The sequence below is a fragment of the Thrips palmi genome, unplaced genomic scaffold (assembly GCF_012932325.1).
Source record: "Thrips palmi isolate BJ-2018 unplaced genomic scaffold, TpBJ-2018v1 HiC_scaffold_19, whole genome shotgun sequence".
In the NCBI taxonomy this organism is placed as follows: domain Eukaryota; kingdom Metazoa; phylum Arthropoda; class Insecta; order Thysanoptera; family Thripidae; genus Thrips; species Thrips palmi.
In genome coordinates, this window is record NW_023144628.1 from 10481127 (window position 1) to 10504693 (window position 23567).

At 59.3% G+C, this 23567-nt stretch overlaps 1 protein-coding gene across 2 annotated transcripts; it reads left to right on the forward strand.

Annotated features, from left to right (window-relative positions):
- The first annotated feature begins 5765 nt into the window (after window positions 1–5765).
- LOC117646594 (insulin-like growth factor-binding protein complex acid labile subunit) lies at window positions 5766–23356 on the forward strand. Of its 2 annotated transcripts, none has more exons than XM_034387642.1 (7): window positions 5766–5904; window positions 18771–19050; window positions 19131–19456; window positions 19606–20056; window positions 20143–20430; window positions 20512–20832; window positions 20942–23356. In XM_034387642.1, exons 2-7 carry the CDS (start codon window positions 18790–18792, stop codon window positions 21869–21871), a joined length of 2577 nt encoding a protein of 858 aa, XP_034243533.1. In that variant the 5' UTR covers window positions 5766–5904; window positions 18771–18789; the 3' UTR covers window positions 21872–23356. The 2 variants fall into 2 exon arrangements, with proteins under 2 accessions (XP_034243533.1, XP_034243532.1); XM_034387641.1 differs by lacking the exon at window positions 5766–5904 and adding an exon at window positions 17768–17814.
- Window positions 23357–23567: the final 211 nt, after the last annotated feature.

The following is a 23567-nucleotide window of genomic DNA, read 5'->3' on the forward strand; positions in this document are numbered from 1 at the left end:
GTTTTTTTCTGGTTCTTTCGGCGCTGCATAGCTCGGTGCTGGCGGGTCGAGCTCGGCTGCCTGCTGCGAGAGCCTTGTGTCTGTAAAGCCAGGACTGTAAAGGTGCTTCCCGGCACGGGTCCGGCACGGAGTGACTCATGTGTCAGATCGACACAGCGAATTAGGTAAGCGGAGTGGAGGGGGAAGGGAAGTCCCGTGCCTCGCTGTTGTGTGCCGCCCGCGGCTGGCCCGGCTCGGCCCGGCTCGGCCCGTCCGTACGCACACTTTCATTGGGGCCTGAGGCTACGAGGGCTAGTTTCGGTTCGGGCCTCGGCCGGCTCGGCTCGGCTCGGCCACTCATGCCACTCATGCCACCCTGGGCGCGAGCAAGGCGCGAGCCGCACGGGCTGACCCTGAGACTCTGGGTCGAGTGTGGGCACACCGTACGGATAGAAGAGAGGGGCCAGGTCGCAGCCCGGCAGGACGGAAAGCGGAAAAGCGACGAATTACTGTTTTACCGGCGCGAAACCTTCTGGTGGTGGGACTCGAGTCGCCCGGTGGGGGAATGGCGGCAACGAAACGAAACGCAGTCTCGAACAGTGCAGGTCCCTCCACACTCACCCATGCGTGGTTCTAGGGGTAGGTTGGGTAAGAAAAGTACACTCGAAGGTCGGGTAAGAAAAGTACACCCGTTATATCTCCGAACTGAAACTACACTGAACCATCACGTTAGTGGTTTTAGAAAGATTGGTCATCCCGCTCACAAAAAATAAATTTAGCCCAGTTCTATATATAATATTTAGAATCAAGCTGCACGTTTGAAAAACACATTAAAAATAACTATGAAAATCTTTTTTTTAAATGTTTGTACTTTGAAGTACAGCTTCCTGCAGAATCAGCCGACAGTCCAATGTAAGGTACCACCTTATAGCTTGGACCATCATCTTTGAAAAACAGTGCCGTTCGATGCTCTTAGGCTTCAACACAATTTTTTATAAGTGTAAAAATGAAATGGGGAAGAAAAGTACAGTCGGCTGGGGAAGAAAAGTACATGTATTGGGGAAGAAAAGAACACCCTCTAAGAAACTAAAAGCGGGATGAAAATTGAATTGATCACGGAAATAGATTTGATTAGACGAGACAAGCAAAAAATGTCAACACAAGTTATAAAATTAGACCCGAAATAAAAAAGTTATTAGGCATTTACGTGAAAAGGGGAAGAAAAGTACAAAAATGCTGTACCCACTTATCTCTAAGAAAAGGCTTCTTGGACCTTCTGTGATGAGTCCATGTAGAATCAGAACCAATTGACCGATTTTGACGAAACTTGAACTAATGGCAAGTGAAAGCTCTCCACTTTAGGGGTAAACCTGTATTGAGCCAAGATTGGCGGTCTCCTGGTTCGAACTCGGAATTCTTTTCGTTGTACTTTTCTTTCCCGGTGGTGTACTTTTCTTCCCCTTTTCGAGGAGTTCCGAAATCACATACATTTTGGCATGTTGTACGTAATGTGGGGAACTATAATCAACGAACAGTGATCCATTTCATTAGGAAGGCATTGGATTACAAGTTCACGAGAGCAGAATAGTTGAATCCTCATTTGGAACTTGTATACAGTGCAAAGTACGCGTTTTGTACTTTTCTTCCCCAACCTACCCCTACTTCGAATGCGCAAGCGGTGTACTGGTCGTGATGTCCTTCTTTTGGGCTTCCACGTGTGACCGGGCCGAGGTACGCCCGTGAACCCGAATGCACGCAGGGGGCGGGGCGGGGCGGGGCGGGGGCGGGGCGGGGCGGGGCGGGGCTGTGGGCTGGCGGCCAGGAGCTCGGGCCGCTGCCGCTGCCGCTGCCACGGAGTGGGGAGAACGGCCTGGTTCGGTGGGAGGATCCGGACGTAACGCCGAGGACATATAGCCCCGTCAGGACTAGGGGCAAGATCACGCACGCACACACTGCAGCCGGGAGGCCGTTATTTCCAAACGAACGTCAGTCAGTTATTCTCCGAGCGCCCCGATCCCCGAGCGCAAGCGATGCCCGCTCGATTTCGTTAATGAATTGTGACGCTCTGATTGTTTCCTGCGCGGGGGACTCAAGCCGGCTCTTTCCTGCTCCAGGGTGCGTGCGCTATCGACGCGCCGGTTCAAAGTGACGGCGCAGGAAGCAGAGTAAAACTGGAGTAAAATTAGAGTAAAACTGGAGTAAAATTAGAGTAAAACTGGAGTAAAATTAGAGTTAAACTGGAGTGAAATTAGAGTAAAACTAGAGTAAAACTAGGGTAAAACTGGGGTAAAATTAGAGTAAAACTTGAGGAAAATTAGAGTAAAACTAGAATAAAACGCAGCAAGAGCGTCGTGAGGCAGCTTTCGCGGTTCCTCTTGCTCCAGCTGCTACAGCGAGGCAGCGAGGCAGCGGCCCCAGCCCGCGTGGCTCCCACTCTCCCTCTGCTTGTCCTTGGTCTTGGTCTTGGTCGGGCCGCGGGGCCGCCCAGTCCGGCCCATTGAGAATGCAGGGCCTGCAGCCTGCAGCCTTCTGTCTCCCCGGCGGTCCTGGCGGCGGCCCTAGCGGCCCTACTGCCGCCCAATTACGAGCTAAATACCGAGGGGATTCCAGCGGACTCATTCCGAGAGGCGTTTTCATCGCGCTGTCTCTCTCGCACTCGCGGAGCGGCCCGTACCGGTGCGAGAGAGACAGGGCGACGGAAACGATTGCGGCCGCCCGTGTGGTCTAGCCCTTAATGGTAATGGCAATGGGCGGCAGGCACCACGGCGTGCCGGCGAGTGGAGCGGTCGGCCTACCCGGGGCTTTCCGGGCGTGCGGCTCGCCTCGCCGCCCTTGGACCTCTCGGCGTGCCGCGGCGCGCCCTCGGCGGTCGGCACTGTCGGCACCACCATCGGGTGCACCTGATAGCACGCGGACGACGTCAACGGCCAGCTTGTTGTGCGCAGCGGGGGCGGTGGGACGGCGGGGCGGCCGGGGTGATTCAGAGGCCGTTATCGTACGGCAGCAGATGGCAGAGGGCGGGGCGTCGCCGTCATCGTCACCGCTTCGCCGTCACCGAGGGCGTCGCCGCGCAGCCGCGCCGCGTCCGCGGACAATTTAGCTCGCATTGCACAGTGTGTTTAGACAGAGGTGTCGCGAGGCGCCGGGGACGCCGTTCCCGGGACAGCATGAGTAAGGAGCTGGTGTACACCGTGCCCTCCGTCCTGGCGCGCTGGCGTGCTGGCGAGGCGTGGATGCAGGCGCCGGGGGATGCGAATCACGGCGCCACCCCCCGGGTTTGCTCAGTGCTCACCGCCTCGGCAAACGGCGAAGCAGGCGAAGGCAAACAAGGGGCGCTAATGGCGCGGCGGGCGGGGCGGGGCAAGGGGCGGGGCGGGACGACAACACCGTGCACACGGCGAGGCCGGCGAACCGCGAAGCAGCGCCAGATGCCAAATCCGCGCAGTCCGTGTAACTCCGTGCAACTCCGTGTCACTTCGGTTAGCTGGCGAACTGGCTCGCATACAGGAAGGCTGTCGCACGCTCCACGCCACTGCCATCGATGCGAAGTACGGGATGACTATGCGGTGACTCTGGTGATGCAACTTTCTTGGCCTCGTGCCTGGCGGCGGCAGCGACGCAGGACCGCGACTCCAGCGCGACTCCAGCGGGCGGGCGTGCGAATAATTTGCCAGTCCAGAGAGCAGAGAGCACGCGGCGGCCTGTCACCGTCCTGGCGGTCCTGGCCACGCCGCCTGGGCGCCGTTTTCTCCGGGGCCCGGCCGTCCCGTCAGCCTCGCTGGCCGCTGGATTCGGATCTACGTCCGGGGAAGGCCCAGGGCAGCCCAGGGCCGCCGACAGTCAGCCGTCAGTCAGCCGGGCAGCAGCGACTGGTGAAAACTCGACTGGCTCCGAGAGAAAACCACCTTTGTCTCAGGCGCAGAATGACCACTCTTGGGCGGTGATTGGAACGGGGCACTCGGGTCGCGCGCTCCACCCGATTGACCCGGCCGATTGAACAGTGCCGCCGCAATGCGCGTGGCGAGTGGCGTGCCGAGCGGCGCGCGCTCTCGGCTTGTTTACGCCTGACCCCCACCCCACCCCACCCCCACCGGCGTCGCGGCGGAGAGGGCGCCTCTTGAAAGGGCGTTCGCCCCAGACGGGCGGGGCGGGGCGGGGCGGGGTGGCAGGACTCGAGCGTCCCATCCTCTCGGCCCTTTCACCAAACATCCGGACCCGGTCGGACCTTCTGGGCCGCACACGCAGTATACGGTACGGCACGGTACGCTGGCCCCCAATGGCTGCCCGTCGGCCCTGCAGGCCCTGCTGTGTGTGGCGCGTCCAGCGCGAAACCCTTCAAACGCGTCGGAGGGACCCGCCCGGGAGCTACTCGCGGCCCCCTTGAGTAGCCCCTGGGAAACACTCCAGTTCTGCCTTGGGCGTGTCTATTCCATCCCGCGGAGTCGGTGCAATTTAGATTTTGATCCGATATGCGCTGCCGGCAGTACAGCGGCGGACAGCACTGAGGCGCTCTCCGCGGCACACAGTAGGCCAGAAGACCGGTGGAGCGGCCAAAATCCTAGACGCGTTTTGAGCTCTAGAGTCGCTAAACAGGAACCGAACCGAGCGTGTGACCCCACCAATGGATTCCTCGTTCGGAGAGAAATCCATTGGTGGGGTCACACGTTTGGTTTGAGTCCCATTTAGCGACTCTGGAGCTCAAAACGCGTCTAGAATTTTGACCGCTCCACCGGCCTTCTGGCCCACTGTGCGGCACCCCCTCGGTGTCGCCGCGCCTCTCCCGGCGCTGACGTCGCGGCGTCGCGAGAGCTATTCAAGCGCGACGCCTAATGACAGTGCTGCCGCGCGATTTCGAAAATTTATCGCTGTCTCTCTCCCACCCTCACGACCCATGAGTGCGAGAGAGACAGAGCGACGAAACGACTATTTCGGAATCAGTCTGCTGACTAAAAGCTGAAATCCTGTTGCCCCCTCCCCGCGTCGTCGTCGTTCTCATGGGTGATTTTCCCTGACGCTCCATGCTGCTCCATGCATTGGGTACTCGGCCCGGCCCGGCGCCGCGCAGCTCGGCCTTGGATGCCTTATCACTGAACCGGAAACACACTCCATCTCCATGCTGCTGGCGCTGCCGGCGCTCGTCACCAAGACCACCAAGACATCGGGACGACAAAGCTCGAGCCATTACACCGCAGGCTGATTACGAGAGTCGCTCGGGTCGTCCTGCGTGGGTGCGAGAGAGACATGCGGAGCCGGCAGCGGCCCTCCGTCTCCCCCCAGGCAGGCCGGCCGGTCCACTCGGTCCACTCCGAGACGAAAGACGAATCGCACCCGATTCCATTCTCGCCGGTCGACGTCCGCCTTCGCGTAGCCTTTTCGAGTGCAATCGCCCGGAAAACAAAAGGGCAACAACAGCCGGGCTTGAGCCTGGCGGGCATGGAGTAGAGCGGGACGGGCCAGGTGCGCGGCGCACTGCCACTACACCGCAGCAGCCGCTCCGCGCTCGGGCGACTGGTTCATCTTGGCGGCTGGAGTGCTTTGGAGCGCCGCGGCCAATGGTGGCCAACGGCGGCGCTGCCGTCAGCTGCGGTACAGTCCGCCCGCGCCACGGCTGCCTCGCTGCCTTACACCGTAAGCCCGCCGGCACAGCACCGTGCGCCCCGCCAGCGACGCGCGACACTTTGGACGCTTCTAACAGATTCAAACAGCAAGCCGGTCCTTTTCGCAAATACATAGTCCCACCGCTGCAGCGCGCCGTGATACTGTTCGGGGCCGCCGTGCTGGTCCGCGCTCCGCGCCAGAGCGCTGCTGAGCGGACGGACTATACCGGGCGCGCCGCTGCCGCCGAGCTGAACGAGGCAGACACAGACAGAGAACGCAGCAGACAGCAGTTGTATCTGAGACTCAGGTGGAGCAACAGCTCCCAAGGTGAGGCGTTCTCTGCGCGCACCGCCCGTGTGCGAATCTTTGTGGATGCAGGAAGTGACGGGGATCTAGATTCGGGTTTAGGCGAGTCGCTCGCGAGTAGATTCGAGTTGGCGCCGTGCTCGGGTCGCCGCGCGCGCCTTTGTGTGTGTGTGTGTGTGTGCGTGAGAGTGCCTCTGTGTGAGAGAGTGCAACTGCGGCGCTGCGCTGGCCGTGTGTGTTGGGGGATCGTGCAACTTGTGGAGACACTCACTTGGATACCCGTGAGACATAACCTGATCACAGTGGTGGATACCTAAAGTCTGCCCGGGATTTCATCAGGCTGCCTTAACGCTTAAAGGTAAGTGTGACGCTGTCTGTTTGAGTGGAGCTGTGGGTTGGCTGGCATTGTGTTCGTCCCTGGTGTATGGACCACCCGCATTTGTCATCGACACATCTGGCAGTTTTGCTGTTCTTTCGCGGTGCCTGTTACTTCTTTGGTTAGTTTTTAAGTGCTCGCAGGCGCAGACGTGTATGGTTGTGGGTTTGGATTCTCGGGAACGTCCCGTAGCTGCGTTGTTTTGGCTTTTTGTTTCGCTAGGATCACTTGTTGCATATATGGAATCACTGCACACGGGGCTTAACCTAACTCAGGTAGAATGAGAACATATTTTACATTCGGTTTAAGAACAAAACTTGGCACTGCCTTGAACTTAAAACTTACTGAGGCATATATGCATAAAATTTAATCATAGTATTTTACCTGGGTTAAGATTTTGTGTCAAGTTCAAAATTTATTCTAGTCTTATAAACTGCCTTAATAAATGTTTGTGGTTGTTGATCCGTATTTTCCACTTTTTCCAATACAATTCTGGGTCTTTTGTTTTCTACTTCCTTATGCCAACATGATTTATCATATTTTTACTAGCATCAGATCACTGTATTGCTCTATAATAATATGCATGATTTACCTTGAAGTCGCTGCAAGATATCTTATCAAGCCCCTTGCATTGTCGTGGCATGCACTTGCTCTCACTGGTATGAATGACATAGTGAAGATTGTTGAGGCCTGTCTCTGTGCTGCTAATTTTATCACATTGTATGTATCAAACCTGGCTGCTGCAAAGTCCGCATCGAGTTGTTGCTACCTGAATGGCCACTGCTGATAGCACGTCGATGGACTTAGCATGCTTGGCAGCCGGGTGACAGTATCTCAAGGAGTGTCTACAAAGTATCTACAATGTCACTGCACGTTTCCTGCAATGCACTGTGTATCTAAGCTGAATCGACAAGTTCCTTGGCAGAGGACTCCACCACTGCCCCAAATCTTTTGTGCCAGGACTTCCGCATGGCAATGATGTCAGATATCATTGGGCATTCAGCCCAGCTACAATTGCTGTGGGTGTGCAAAATGCTCATGGTCCTCTGGGCCATGTTGGGGCACCGCGTTTGGGCACTGCGTTTGGGCTCCCTCCCTGCTCTGCAGTGCCCCGCACCTCAGCTCTCCGCACCCATCCCATCCATCCAGTGGGTGCCTGGCGTGGCCTGGCGCGGCCTGCAGACTGATTCCGAGGATCGTTTTCGTCGCTCTGTCTCTCTCGTACTCATGGGGCGCCCCGTACAGGTGCGAGAGAGACAGAGCGACGAAAACGCCTCTCGGAATCAGTCTGCTGGCGCGGCGTCGCTGTGGAAGCCGTGCGAGCCGTGCCTTGGCGACACTGCCGCTAAGTGTGTGCGCAAATACTCGCGAGGCGACGCACGGCATGTTGATTCGAGCCGAGCCGAGCCGAGCCGAGCTGAGCCCCTCCTGAGCCCCTGCAGCAGACGGATTCCGAGAGTCGTTTTCATCGCACCGTCTCCCTCGCACCCACACACGACGCCCCTAGGGCGCGAGAGAGACAGCGACGACGAAAACGACTCTCGGAATTCGTCTGCTGGCTGTTCGGCATTCGGAACACAATGCGGACGAGGCGCGGTGCGCCACGGGCGGGGCGGGGCGGGGCAGGGCGTGATATGAGTGACCCGATGACCATAGCGCGACGCGACGACGCGGCGAGGCGCACCCAGGAGCCAAACTGGAAATGGAAAGCCAGACTGCTGGAAAGGAAAAGCAAAAAGCAAACTCGAAACACGGGAAACCCATAGCGCGACTTGAGTCTCCTCCCGAAGACACCGGTAGGTGGTCAGGCAAATCCCCCTCCCCCCACCGGCGTGCTGCTCGGATGCCAATGCGGCAGGTGGGCCTCGCGGTGTGGCTTGGCTGGCTGGCTCTAACTCTCTCACACTCATGGGGTTTCCCGCGCAGGTGCGAGAGAGACAGCGACGAAACCGACTCTCGGAATCGGTCTGCGTGGCTGGACGAGCCTGCTTCTGTTGTTCTGAGCCCTGGCACTCCAGCTGAGTCCGAGGTCCTCCATGGGCCCCGCCGGCCCCGCCTTGCTTCCCTCTCGACTGCAGGCACTGCAGCGACAGCAGCGCGGGTTCGATTCCACTGCTGCTGGAGAGCCCCGTGCCGCGTCGCCGTGTCGCCGCGTCGCCCCGGTCACGCGAACAGTCCTCGAGGAGGAGCAGGAGCGCCACGAGCGGAGGCCGATGCCCCCCAGGCCGCCGGGCCGCCAGGCCGCCAGCCCCGGATCGCTTATTCTTATTGCGACGTTTATTCTCCGCAGACAGGGAAGCCCATCGGAGCCTTGCCCGGGCAGCCCGACCAGCGTTACCCGGCCTCGCTCGGCTGCGGTTGAATAGGGCGAACGGGGCGAATCGAATGCGTCAGGCCGTCAGGCCGTCAGCGGCCAGAGGGAAGCCCGGTCGGCCAATCAGAGTCGCAGCGCCAGGGCGGGGTGGCACGACGAGTGCAACGCACCTAGGAACACCTCGCTGCCCCGCCCCGCCCCGCCCCGCCCGGCGAGCACTGCCAGAAGCCCTTTGGAAGCGTTTCATTTTGCCGGGTAGAAGTGCTTCGACCTACTTTTTATTCCGATCCGCCCTCGCCAGGCCCCGGGGCCGGAAGGAGAGAGAGGGAGGCGTTGGTCACGTCCCAGCGTCTCGCCGGCGCGTCACGGGGCGTCACGCGGCGTCACGTCGCGTCACTGGAAGGGGGCGGTGGACCGCTCTGGAGGGGCCGTGACGGCGTCGTGGCAGCCGGGGGTTGGTTGGGGACGCCGAGCTACGCCGAGCTAATGCCCCAGGCGGGGCCCCGCGCACGCGGCCTGCACGCGGCCTGCACGCGCCAGCACGCCAAAGCCCTCGCGGCCGGGCCCCGAGCACGGACCTGTATTTGGGTCTTGACTGGGGAAGTTTAAGGGCGTACGGGTGGCAAAAAAAAATTTTTGGCATTTGATAGTGCTGGGTGTGTTCTCTAATCCTGCCGAGCGGTTTTTCCCTGCGACTCATAGTTTAAGCGTGGCGATGCTTACAAGTTCGAAAATTTAGCGTTTTTAGCCCTTTTCGGAAAAGTATCCCGGGAGAACCAATGGAAGAAGCTCAATAAAATTTTGCACCCAGGTTAATGAAGGTTGTAGGTATGTTGCGAAGAATTTTCACGGCGATCGGGTTCAAGGGAAAGCTCCTGGAACGCCTTGAAAAAGGTCATTTTTCCAAAGTGCGCAGCGACAAAAGTGCAAGAGTGAGGAGGTTGAAAAACCTTTACCACACAGCCAGGACCTTCCTCTATTGATTGCAAAAAGTTTCGTGTCGCTAGAACAAACGGTTTATCCAGGAGGTTTTTCCGAAAGGCGGCTAGTTTTGCAGGTCCTTCAACAGAAGAGAGAGACAAGCGATGTCTTGTCTTTCTCGCGCCGAGTTGTTTCCGAAGCAGCCCCCGCTGCAGGTAGCCGGGCGAGGCCCTCGCCGGGGAACAATGCGAGCCCCAGACCCTTGCCGCCGCGCGCCGTCTGGGACCGGACTGCAGCCAGTGCGGAGCCATCTCCAACTTTTGCAAAACGGAAGGTCGAAGCTTCGGTCAAAATTGTCGCAGGACTATTTTTCAAAGTATCATTGGAACCGCGATTTTGCGAGGAGACCATTTCTGTCCGATTAGACGCTGAAAAACGGGCCGTTCAAAAAATTTCTGTTTGGGGTTGAGGGGCAATAAATCCTCCTGTCACCATCCTCGCTTCGGTGCGACGAGCCGCCGGCAGTGAATGAGGCTCTCGACACAATAGACAGGGGGCGACTACCTGGCCTAGTCCAGAGAGTCAAATTTCTAACGCGTCGCTTGACATGTTTGCAACGATGACCAATGCACGCGGGACAAAATCCTGGATCTATTCATGCAAAATTTGAATTCGAGCGATCATTTTGACGGAGCAGGACAAACTGCATTTCACACCTACACTGAAATGTGAACCGTTTCGTGACAAGCATTTTGGTAGCGTTGTCAAAAATTGTCATTTTACTATGAACACGGACTTAGAAAAATTCCAGCCGATTGGCCGGACAAGCAAAACTGCTCGGCTGCTCATCGGAGCCCAGCTCCGGAGGCGAGGTGCCGTTGCCCCTCCCCGGTCGGGGGGCAATAAAAGCTATTGTGCTAGTGTTGGCGTGGCCCTGCCTGACCTGGCTGCAGTCTGGCGACGCCTGACGGGGCCAACGCTTATTCGGAAAAGCCTTCTCGAAATGGACCGCCACCCTTACGTCCTTAAAAAGTCGTCGCGCAGTGCGAGCGCGGCCTGGCGTGTGGGGGAAAAGGGGGGGGGGCATGGCGTACGGTGCGGTCACTTGATGGGTTCGCTGTGTTGGCTTCGCAGGCTGGGTGGCTGTGGATCGCTGATTGCTGTGGAGGCCCCACCGGGCCCACCGGGCGCGCTCTGTTGTCGCCCTGTCCCTCCCCGTGGCCGCCCCCGCCGCCCCCGCCGCCCCCGCCGCCCCCGCCGCCCCCCCCCCCACTCTAACAGCATTTGCGACCCTCGCGCCGCTCTGGAGGCCGGAGGGGCCGCGGACGCGAAATACACGCACCCCTCTGTTAATGGCGTCACTTGAGCCCCGCCAGCCCCGGGCAAGGGGGCGCCGCCGCGGCCGCAAAGCCCCGGCCTCCCCGCGACACCGCGAGGCCGCGAGGCGCAGCGCTGCCTTCGACAACGACTCGACTGCACGCGACTCGGTGAAATCCACGCGTCGGTGTTGTGCACTTCACACTTTGCGCGGCACGAAGCCCCCCGATTGGGGGGCTGAAATCGCTATCGGCGGCCGCGTTCAGTTCGGGGTTCCAGCTCGCAGCCTCGGGCTTGCTTCGCGCTTCGCCTTCGCATCCAAGTCAAGCGCACGGTAAAAACGAAACCTGGTTCTCCCAGGAAGCCACCAATGGTGAAGGCATTTTTTCAGGGAGTTCCTGGAAAAACCAGGAACTGTTTGAACCGTGCGGTTGTGTGAAGGCGCGGCGCGTGGCTCGCGTGAGTGGTTTGACGCCGCCCTGGCAGCCTGTGGCAGCTCTGCGGGGTCTCGTTCGTCTCGTTCTCGTTGGCGGAGGCGCGAAGTAAAGCCTTGCCGACTGCTTTACTGCGTACTTCCGCGTGGCCCACTAAACCCAACTGCGCACACATGTACTACATCCATGTGGGCGCGTCCCAGATACTACGTCGACTGAAATGTGGCGCTGTCTTCACTGAGAAGTACGCCGGCCCTCATTTCGCGCGCGTTTTGAGCGAAAAGTGTGACTTGAAGCAAATCACGCTCCGTTTCGTGAACTCCGAAAGAAAGAATTTTCCTCTTTTTGCGTGGGAGGGCCGGGAGGGCTCTGTCGGGGACATCGCCGCGTCCTTCCTGAAGGGTCAGAGTCTGGCTCTGGAGTCTCTGAATGGGGTACGGCACAGTGAGAACCGGCGAAAGGGGGAGAAAGAGAGAGAGAGAGAGAGAGAGAGAGAGAGAGGAGAGGGAGGGAGGGAGCTTTATTTAATTTCACTTCCAGTCTCTCACTTTACCGAAAAGGCGGACGCGGAAAATCCGGCCGCCGTGCCGCGCCCCGCGCCGCCTCGTTTTAAATTTGTACTGCTGGCTGTCGCTGCTCGCCGCCGTCCCCGCCGTCGCGCCCCGGCCTGCCCCTGACAGCGTTTCGTAACTCCGTATTCGTACAGGCCACAGGCTGCCACAGGCTGCCACAGGGGTTGGGAGTCGGGGGGCGAGGGCCGGAGAGTGCCGGGGCCGCGGCCGGGGCCGGGGAGAGCGCGCCGGCGTCGCTCCCCCCGCTGATTGAGTTGTCAGACGAAAGGACGACGAAAGGAAGGGGAGAGCGAGAGAGAGGGATGCTGCCTCTCCCGACAATGGGGGATGACTTTATTCACAACGCCCCTCCGAGCTCTCCGCCGCCGCGCTCCACGCCGCTCCACGCTCCAGCCGAGAGCCCTTCCCTTTTCCCTGCCTACCCCTCCCCCCCCTCCTTACCCTCCGCTCTACCTGGGGGAGCTCGACACACCCGCACGGACAGCTTCATCACATCGCCGTGCTCTCTCTGTTTGTGACGCCGTGTGAGTGAGAGAGAAAGAGAGAATGCGCGTTGCTGCAGCACAGCAGCCACCCAGGCTGGACTCTCCCGGCAGGCCGTCGGGGCGGAAAATGCGCACGACTGTGGACGCACAGGTGACTTGGCACGGAAACCTCGGAACCCCCCGCTGAGGCCCCGGACCTCCAAATGACGAATCCACGAGGAGAAGACGGAGAAAGACGCGACGCGACCCACTGCACGCGGTGCACGCCGAAGCGATTTGGGTGCCTTGAAAAGCCGAAAGTGAGCACGGGGGTGCCGTGCCGGGGTTGGCTGAGGCGGGGCGGGGTGCGTGCTTGCGGCTTGTAGCGCGCGGCCTCCTCCGTGGTTGCGTCCAGTTAGATGGGTGTCTATGGGTGTCTGAGGGTGCCGGAGGGTGCCTGATGAAGTCGGCGCGCCGAGCTCTGATTGGCCGAAGCGAGCGTCGCTCGACCCACCAGACCCCCTCAGACACCCTCAGACACCCATCTAACTGGACGCAACCCGTGTTGGCGACGGGCTGCCTGCTGCGTGGGCGGACGCGGTGGACGCGGCGGACCGTGGCGGACCATGGCGCGGCGTGGCGCGGGTCGCGGTCCGAGCCAGGTCCGCCGTTTCCAGCACGCGGCGGCACGCCACCAAAGTGTCACTCCACTCCGCTCGACTCCGCGGCCAGGTGTATCAGGTGACTCAGTTTGCCGAGCCGACGGCGTTTCGTTTTGTTTTCGCGAGCGTAAGGCATTCCCCGCCAAAACGACGTGCTTATGAAAATGCATGCCCGACTGAGTCATCACCATAGGTCATCACCGTGTGTGGTGTCTTTGTTCCTCTCGCTCGCACTCGCCGCGACCAGGCGGACTGACTGCGAGAGTCTGTCTCTCTCGCACCTCCACGTGACGCCCCACGAGTGCGAGAGAGTCGGAGCGACGAAAACGACCCTCGGAATGAGTTTGCTGCCCGGCCGCTCGGCTCGGCGTCATTCGTGGTTCGCAGTGGAGTGGCGTGATGCGCGGCGCGGCGGCCCGCGAGAACAGGTGAGCGCGCCTCGCGTCTGGGAGTCTAGAACGTGTCTGGCGGGGCGGCGGGCGGACGGCAACGGCGGCCGCGCCGTGCCGCTGGATGGCGGGCGTGGCGTGGCGGGCGTGGCGTCGTGACCGTGACGTCACAGTGGAGACGCAGAGACGCGGAGACGTCACTTCCGCGGTGCGTCGCCGCGTCGCCTCGCGTTGTCTCGCGTCACGATGCGCCCCTCCCCGCCGTCGCGCCGCTCATCTTGATGTTGGCGGCAATACAGTATAAACGTCCCCAGGGATTTCCCAGGGCGATCGCCACCACACTGTCGCGTCCAGGAAACCACGTTGTGCGAAATCGGAATGGGACGGCGCTTGGAGGCGGTGTGTAGTATTGTCTTCAGCCGCGTGGCTTTGAAGAAGGCGCGGGGGACCCGAAGTGAACTGGAGTCCAGTCACTGGGCTTTGGGCCCCCCACCTGTCTGCCTGTCTCTCTCTTTGTCTTTCACACACACAGCCACGCAGCCAACCCGGATTGGGACGCTGGGCGGCCGGCGGGCCGGCGGGCCGGCAGCTGAGCGATTCCGAAGAGTCGTTTCGTCGCTCTGTCTCTCTCGCACTCATGGGGCACTCCGTAAGGGTGCGAGAGAGACAGAGCGACAAAGCGATCTTCTGAATCACTCGGCAGGGCGGCGGACGCAGCGGCGGCGACGTGTTGCAAGGACCTGCTCTGCCCGCACGGCCGCACGGTGTTCGGTCCACGGTCGCCACGGCCCACGGCCCGCGCGGAATCTGTCCGGGGATCGAATCATCGAATCACGTGGCCCACCCGCCTGCCGTAGCGCCTCGTCGCTCTGTCTCTCTCGCACCCATTGGACCTGCGCTGCCCGCGAGGCGTTTTCATTTTGACCGTGCCTGCTTATTGCTCTCTCTCTCTCTCGCACTTGGACCGCGTTGCCGCGTACATACACATGCATCACGGCATTGCGCTGGCCGCGCACTTGCAGTGCGCTGCCGCACTGGGATGCCTTGCGGTAGGCCTTCGTCCGCGGTGGTCTTTTACATTCCGACTGGCAACACTGGACCTGGCCAACCCGGCGACCCGGCCCCTCTCCCCTCGCCGCCCACCTGCCCACACCACCCCACCTACGCCTCCCCCTCCCCCTTCCCGGCCCTACCTGGCTCGCCTGGCTCTCGCGTAGCCATGCGACGCGACGCCACGCCATGCGTAGCCCCTTTGTAACGAATGCCACCCATCTTCTCGGGGCTCGGGGATGACAAGGGACTACCTGTCCGCCTGGCCGAGGCCCCGGCATGGGCCCCGGGCCTCTCCGGACCGGCCGCCTGGACTCTGCCTGCACACCCTGGACATCGCCATGGTGCCTTTGGCCAAGGCGATCCTGGCCCTGGCGCACTCCACCCAACTCCACCGTGTGCAACTGCACTGCAAGCGAGCTGGCGCTACTGCAGTCACCACTGCAGCGCCGCTGTTCGTTCTTGTCTCAAAGCGACTTGATTGGCGATGGATCCGCTTCTTCCTTGTTTCCTGTTTGGCGCGCTCTCGTTGGAGTGCTGTTGGCGAGGACGGCGTCGTCGCCTTCACAGTGCGGTTGCAGGGCAGTGCAACACAGTGCAGGGCCCACTAGGCCCCACCCGGCGCCACCTGCTGGCTAGAAGGCGGCCTTGGCCGGTCCCCTGGCGGTCCCCTGGCGGTCCCCTGCGGTCCCCTGGCGGTCCCCTGACTGTTCCCTGCTCCCCGTCGCCGCCAACGACCGCCTCTTTACGCCCGCGGGACTCGCGGAGCGGCGGCACTCGTGGCACTGCACTCTCAGGGAGGGCTGAGAGCGCGTTGAGACGGACTCGCCGCGTTCGTCCCTTTTGTTGTTTTTCGTTTGCCGAAGTGACGCACTGTGAAAATTTGTCATCACTTTATGACAAAAACGCGGATGACATTTTCGTCGTTAATTTCGAATTATGACAATCTCATCACAAATTGATGACATTTTCATCAATGCTCCTATACTTATTGCATGGGCGTGACAACAATGTCATCAATTTTTTTGATGACATTGTTGTAAGGAAAATTAGCCTTGAAATTGTCATCAAGTGATGACTCAAATTTTCACAGTGCGGTGGAAGGCGGAAAACAAAATTCAGCGCCCTGTTATAGTAAATTTTGTGAGATGAACACAATCATGTTGGCGTTCCTTGGTGAATACTCAAGTGTCGTTTGACCCAAAGATGAAACGGGCGACGTATTTGCGACAAAGTAGACTTGACCACCACAAGGCGCGGCGTGACCTCGGGGCATGGAGCCCGCCCAGCCGGCCTGGCCGTTATCGGCGCCCTGCTCGCCGTGCTCGCTCCGCTCCGCTCCATGCAAGTCGCGGCGGCGGACTCGGACTCGGCCTCCGCGGCCAGTGGCCAGCAGGACCGAGCAGGACGCGGGGCGACGCGGATTCGGATCCGGGTGACGGCCTGTCGGCATGGCCAACCCGAATGATAGAACGGGAGTGACGACGACGCTCTGCAAAGTGCAATTGGGCCGCGTTTTTGTATCTTCCTCTTCTTCTCCTCCCGTTTGGTTGTGCCTGGCGCGGCCTTGGCGGCGACTTGGCGTCTTTTTGCAGCGCGAATCTTGATTCGACACCTCTGCCTCCTGCCAGCGCCTCTCCTCGCTGGCCGGGCCGGGCCGCGCCCGATCGTTCGGACTGTACAGCTCTTGGGATTCTGTCGCACGATTCGCGTCGCGTTGCCTCGCCGTGCCGACGTCCGCGTCGTCCGCGTCGTCGGGCAGCACGGCCGTCATCGCCACGGCCCGCGCAGCACGGCGCGGCACGGCGCGGCACGGCGCAGCCCCCAAGAGGCACTTGGATTTTCGTTCCTCCTTTCAAGGCTTGAACCGAGCAGAGCGATTATACTGTGCCCACTGGCTGCTTCACTGGCGCGTGTCATCACTGGGACAAATGGACTCCGAGCTTCAAAGATGCCTTTGCGAGTGTCTTAGTGTATGTGTGTGTGTGTGGTCCTGGTGGATCAGGAGGAGGACAGGGCCCAAAACGCGTGGAACACCCACACACACACCCACCCACACACACACACTCTCACACACACTCACACACACACACTCACACACAGGCGTAGAACTGACCCCGCTCTGCTTGTTGACCGTTGCCCCACACAGACCACACCCACACACTCACACACACACACGACCGGAAGCGGCTGCTTTGGTCAGTTCCTGCACCGCGGCGGCGCGGCGGCGCGGCGTCCGTCGGTGCAGTATCAGCCCGCCTAGTCCGCGGAGTGCCATTTTGGTGCCATCGCGGTGACGCGGTCGCGCCCACCGCGGTTCCGCCCGAGTGACTCGCAGGGCACGTCTTCGGCTTGGCTGCCTGTGTTCGCGGAACCGCGGTGGAATCAGGCGGCAAGGGCTGCCAGGGCTGCCAACCCGATCATGTTGACGCGTGACGGTGTGTGGAGCGGCCTGTGAACCTCGACCTACGGCATCACTACTGTACCGGCCGGGAGCGTTCGGCTGTCACGTTTCGCATTGCACTGAAATCGCCCCCTGCCCTCAGAGTATACTACACTGCAGGTGGCCGCACTGCGCCGGGCGCGCCAAACGCACTGTACTCCCGGATCGAGATGTCGACACTGGACTCGGCGGGGATTTGGCGGACTTGACAAGTGGCTTAGTTTGTTATCGTCTGCCTGCCTGCGCAGTGTCACGTCGGCCCCCTGCACGACCAGCGCGTTGCCGTATGGACTCAATCGGTGCAATGGTCTCGCTCGTATCAGGGAGATAAATGGACGGCATCGTTGTTTTGCGTTACTGTACGCACTCCTGGCTGCACTCCTTGGCAGACACCAATTGATTTCCAAAGTGAGAAATAAGCGGGCAAGGAGGGCTGGGCGTTGCGCTTTGCACGTCTCGTGCGTGTCTGGAGCGTGAAACATCCCCCGTGGCGTGCACTGTGGTGCCGTGGCATAGCCGTGGCGGGGCCGACACGAGACGGGCGACGATCCGATTGGGTAGCGATCAATCCGCACCAGTGTGCCGCACCAGTGTGCCGCACCAGTGTGCCGCACCAGCCGACGGGGGAGCTGCTGTCGACTGCCGTTCTCTCCACCATTCCTTTTTACGCAACTTAAAAAAACAAAACACAAAAAAAACTTGATTCTTTTTTTTTTTTTTCAATTTTTTTTCAAATGTCTAATTAATTTTTCTCAATTTTATTTCTCTAACGGTGCTGTCGTTTTTGTTGTTGCAGGGGACACACACGAGGCCAGGCCGCCAGCTGCGGGCGGCGAGACGCGACAGCGCGGCGTGAGCGTGAGCAGCGCAGTGTAGTAGACCACGGCCACCGACATCGCCGTATCCGTGTTCAAATACAAATTTCAAGTCCCCGGCCTCCACCTCTACCTTTGTCGAATGCACGACAAGGTTGCGCCAGTGGCGAGTGGGTGCGTTGCCCGGCGTTGCCTCGGTGCCGTGTGCACGCGGCGCGCCGTGCCCTGGCCGTGCCCTGGCCGTGCCCACCGAGGCTGCCTGCCTGCCCGACAGGCTTATCCGCTTATCACGAGGCCGATAGGGCAGATAACGCAGATACGAGGCCGGGCGCTGCTATACCTGTCTCCACGCGTTACCGCACTCTGAGGGCCGGTCGAAATTGCCAGGGCTTTATAGAAGGGTTGTTAGGGGTGTTGTTAGGGGCGCACCGTGCGCTCTGATAAAAATTCACACGCACGGCAGGTTTTTTTTTTCTTGCTCTTGTCCGGGTTACCTACGTTCCGTTTTTTGGCACTAGTTGACATCCGGCCGAGGTTGCGCCCCATTGTGGCGTCGGCGACGCCCAGGGTGAGGCGCGGCGGCTAGCGGCGGCCCGGCCCCATGGCGGCCCCATGGCGGTGCCCTTGTCGCTTGCCGCCGCCTGTCGCATTGTGATTGCGCCGCGGGCCGCCAGAGGTCGCAGCCGCACGGCGGGCGTCGGACTCCCCCAGAGTCCTGGCTCCTGCCCTGCCTCTTTCCGACTGTACCGCGGTGTGCACTGATGTACAAACTGCGCACTGCGGTACTGCACTGGTCCGCGTGCACGCCGACAGCGCCAGCAGGCTTCGCGCCTCGCGACGCTCTCGAGATTAGCTGCATAATTAGACTACTGGGGCGATGCAGCCCTGATGCAGCAGGGACGGTGCGAAGGGAAACGGAAAACGGCGGCGAACACACTGCCCAGTGGCGTGATCAGAATTTTTCCAAACCGGGGGGAACGGCGAGTTGGTATCACGAATAGCGTTCAGCCGGTGACGGAGGTCATGGCACTGTCTTCTGGCTGACGCTGGCGGACGCTACTCGCTCTGACGGCAGCGCGAGTGCCAGAGCAGCCGGAGTGTGTGAGTGTGTAACGTTCGTCTGGTTGCAGGTCTCCGTCTTCCTCCATCATGGCCGTGGCCAACGTGGCCCGCGCGGCCTCCAGGCTGGGCGTCCTGCTCTGCCTGGCGTGCTTCGCCCTCCCCGCCCTGTCCAACCCGTCCACCGCGCCGCCCCCGACCGGCGACTCCCTGGAGCTGGCCGACGACAAGGACCTCGTGTTCGAGGACATCCTGTCGCGCCACTCCGTGGTCTGCCCCACGCCCATGTGCGAGTGCCGCCACGCCGGGTCCGGCGGCATCGCCGCCAAGTGCTCCACGCTGGACTTCAAGGTTCGCCATTTCGTCTATTTACTTTCCGAGTTTTTCGGCTTGGTGCTGACTAACTGAACGTCTTCGCCGTCCCTCCGCAGGGCCAGCGCTTCCAGGGCGTGGTGAACCACTTTGAAGTGAGCAACGCTCCCGAGCTGGACAACGGCCTCTTCCTCGTCAACCACTCGCTCGCGTCCCTCGGCCTGCAGTTCTTGACCTCGGTCAAGATCTCCAACGCGTCCATCAAGGGCCTCAGCCTGTCCACGTTCGACGGCCTCACGGAGCTGTACGACGTGGACCTGTCCGACAACCACATCATGATCCCGCACCGCGACCTCTTCCAGAAGAACTCGGCGCTGCGCCGGCTGTCGCTGCGCGGCAACCCGCTCAACGTGGCGCAGGTCGTGGAGAACTCCCTGGCCAAGAGGTAAGCACGACGCCTAGCCTGGCGGGTAGGCAACTCTGCGCTTGTGCGCGCTGCGGCTTGCCTATCCGCCAGGCGTTTGCCCGCCACCAAAATGTGCGATCCTCCGCGTGTCGCCACCGGCAAACTTATGAAAATGTCTGGTCCCGCAGCCACCTGCTCAACTCGACCTCCCTCAACGAGCTGGACCTGTCGCGGTGCGAGCTGGCCTTTCTCTCGCAGCACATGTTCTCGCGCATGCGGCACCTGGAGCGCCTGCTGCTGGTGGGCAACGGCATCAAGACGATCCACCCGCAGGCGCTGTCCGGGCTGGGCGAGCTGGAGGAGCTGGACCTGTCCAACAACGACATCCACGCGCTGAGCACGGCCATGTTCGCCAACAACACCGAGCTCACGGAGCTGCGCCTGCGCAACAACTCGCTGCACTCGCTGCGCGGCGTGGAGATCCTGGGCCTGGACGAGCTGGACGTGTCCGAGAACTGGCTGACGGAGATCGACAACGAGACGTTCGTCGGCTTCGCGGCGCTCACCCGCCTCAACCTCAGCGACAACGCCATCGGCAAGATCGACACCGCCGCCTTCCTGCCCCTGCGCCACCTGCAGGTACAGTGCGAAGTGCGAGCCTCCGGGCTCCTGGTTCCAGTGAGCGTGATGTGAGTGCGTCTTGACGAACCCTCTTCCCTCCGCAGGACCTCGACCTGTCCGGCAACGACATCCAGGGCGCGCTGCCGCGCGAGCTGTTCGCCGCGTGCGAGGTGCTGGAGACCCTGAACCTGGCCGACAACCCCAGCATGAGCCTGCCCGAGGGCGGCTTCCTGGGCCAGTTCAGCGCGCTGTATCAGCTCGACCTGTCGCTCATCAACCTCACCGTCCTGGCCGACGACAGCTTCATGGGCATGGACCACTTGACCATCCTCAACCTCCACGGCAACAGTCTGTCTGCGATCAGCGCCGGCGTGTTCCGCCGCCTGCCTCAGGTGCGAGTCTTTTCCAGTGTGGGGGCGGTCCACGACAGAGTGACGGAGACAGTGATACGACTCCTCTTTTGTTTCTCACAGCTGTCGTCGCTCGACCTGTCCGACAACTACATCGAGGCGCTGGACAGCAAGGCCTTCGAGACCAACAGCTTCCTCCGCCACCTGGACCTCTCCGGCAACCCGCTGACGGCCGTGTCGCCGCAGCTGTTCGTCGGCACGCCCTACCTGCGCTGGCTGGACCTGAGCCACTGCCGCCTGTCCTCGCTGTGGGACAAGGACGCGCAGGAGCTCAGCCGCGACGTGGACCGCGTGTCGCTGCTGCGCAAGCTGACCCACCTCAACGTGGCCGGCAACAACATCACCACGCTGCGCCCGCGCGACATGACCCTGTTCTCGGGACTGGTGAGTCGGGGCGCCCTGCCCAGCCCTGCGCAGCCCTGCGCAGCCCTGCGGTGCTCGGTAAACGTAAGCGTGTGCGGAACTGATGCTAATACTCTCTTCCCTTCTGCAGACCGTCCTCGACATCAGCGGCAACCCGCTCGAGTGCACCAAGGAGCTGCACTTCTTGATGGAGTGGCTGGTGAAGAACTCCGTGACGCCGCGCGTGGACCGCCGCGCAGCCGGCGCCATGCAGACCGACCTGCTGCACGCCGTGGAGGACATGATGGAGGAGGAGAAGAGCCTGCTCAGCCGCTGGTCCGCCGAGTACGACAAGCTGTGCGGGGAGCGCGCCTTCGCCAGCGAGCGCGCCCGCCTGCAGAACAGTATCCTCGCCTCGTCGTCATCCTCGCCCGTGGCGCCGTCCACGCGCGCCCCCGCCAGGAAGGGCGTCACCCAGGAGGAGCTGGACGACGTGGAGATGCTGCTGGGCGCCAAGAAGCTGCCCGCGCTCTCCGCCGACGTGGATGAGGCCGATTCCGATGAGGACGACGACGATGACAGCATGTACTCCGAGACTGACAGCGCGACCAACGCCATCGTGGAGGAGGCCGACGAGGACGACGATGAAGACGACGACGAGGACGACGACGAGTACGACGACTCGAACCTGATAACGGACAACGGCAGCAACGGCACGGACTACCTGGCCTTCACGCACCGTGGCAGCCCCTACCTGTGGCCCGTGCTGACCATCAGCGCGCTGCTCGCCACCACGGTGCTCGTCGTGTCCAACGTGGTGGTGTGCTTGGTGCGCCGGCGACGCGCCCGTCGCTACGCGCGCCTGCAGTCCACCATGTTCTCCCATGGAGGCATGCCCGGCTCCTTCATCAAGCAGACGAAGAAGGACGGCGGCTTCGTGTACAAGAAGCTGTACGAGGACACGACCACGCCCATCTTCGTGCCGCCACAGCCGGCCGCGCCGCAGGCGCGCACCTTCCGTTTCCCGCTGGACCCCAGCGACCTCCTGGGCCACACCGACACGCCGGCCCAGCGGGTGTAAATCTGTAAAGCCTGCACCAGCGTGCACCCAATCCTCTTCCATGGTCCATCTCCAGGTTATTTTTCAATTTTTTTTCAGGTAAACTTTTTTTAGTACATTTACTGTATTGTTACTTAACATATCAGGACAGTGGTGCACGGCTGAGCGGGAATTTTTTTTTTAATTGTATGTATGTGTATGTGCGTTTGTCTGCGTGTGTCTGATCGTGTGTATGTGTGCGTCCGCGCGTGGCTGTAGCTTTCAGTGTGAGAGAATGTGTGTCCGACCAATTATTCTAAAATGTGTTCTCTGTGCTGAGTGACTTGAGAATTGTTACCCCACTGGGGCGTTTGCTGATAAAATAATGTTATGAGCCACCTGCTTTCATGGCAAGTCTGATCATGTGGATGGAATACTTTATTAACAAAACATGTCTACGAATTTCTATCAAATGATTTTGTAAGATCCTCTCACAATTTCTCATCAAGACTCGTGTATTCTTATAGATAACTGTTCTTTTTTTAAAAATTTTAACCGTTTACTGCTTGTGCATGTGTATTTACATGCAGATCATCATTATGAAATGTGCAGAGTTCTGGCATTTCAGAGGGGGGAGGATAGAAGGAGGTGTAGGTTTAGTGTTTAGACTTTAGGGGACAACAGTCATCTATGTCAAAGAAACCCGCCGGTACATTGTCGATAAAATTCTTATCAAAGATTTTTTGCAGCTCTGTTTTTAATTTTATTTATGTCCGCTAGTTTTGAGAATGAGAGACTAAGCTCCAACCTTATGACCTCATGATAATATCCGTCCATGTGGAAGCACAAGTGTAATACAATCGTGCATAATGTATTTTTCTACTGATTTATCTTCAGTCCTCCGTGTTTCACAATCTTCAACATTTTGAAACATTTCTCTTAGAAATGGGTCCTTTAAAATGTTTTTTTACTTGTTTTTACGTAAGTTTTGGTACTTATCCGCTGATTTTTCTTGTGTCATTGAGAGAGCTGCGATAAACTCTGGACTGAAGTAGAATAAGATAATTTGTATTATAGTTATGCTCACATATAAATGGATTGTACTGCCCTCAATATGAAATCTAAAATTTTTGCTTAACAGTGTCTCAAAAGAAAGCAGAATTTAGTGGTGGTTGCAATTTATCTGTATGTGAGTAGGTCCGGGTTTATTTCACCTACTCCCATGTTGACTATTCATTCCAATATTTTTTAACAAAACACATTGACTTTCCCAGGACATTCCTTGAACTTTTCTAATTTTGTTAACCATACCACAACATCTAACCAAGTGCCATACCATATTTATAAAAGTTTCATGTAGGATGTCAATCCTATATTCCTTTTGTAAGGGCGTGTTCATCAGTGTTTTGAATTATTCGTGATATATTGTTAGGTTTGTTCAGTGTAAACACAGAAGAAATTGTCACATATGTCAAATCATCAGCAGTTTATTGTGTGTTTACTTAATAAAATTACTTCTAAACAAAACTCTTTGTTCTTGTTTTGTTTTACCTGTTCTGCCTTTGCACCGACGTTCTCAAAGGGAAATTAAACAGTTTGACAGGTCAGTTAGAATGCGGAAAAAAAAAACACATGAATTCAGTCATAGTAGACCTGGTCGTTCCCCGGACACGGCCAGACACAGCAGCTACTTAGACTCGAGTCCCGTCTGGCAACTATACCATATATAAAAAATATA

What these genes read in the sequence shown, in the direction of transcription:
- LOC117646594 (XM_034387641.1), top strand. Translation starts at nt 17,783, where the DNA reads ATGCACGACAAGGTTGCGCCAGTGGCGAGTGG. An exon ending in TGCCCCTGCGCCACCTGCAG is followed by an intron (nt 20,057 to 20,142) that starts GTACAGTGCGAA and finishes TTCCCTCCGCAG; the next exon opens with GACCTCGACCTGTCCGGCAA. An exon ending in TGACCCTGTTCTCGGGACTG is followed by an intron (nt 20,833 to 20,941) that starts GTGAGTCGGGGC and finishes TCCCTTCTGCAG; the next exon opens with ACCGTCCTCGACATCAGCGG.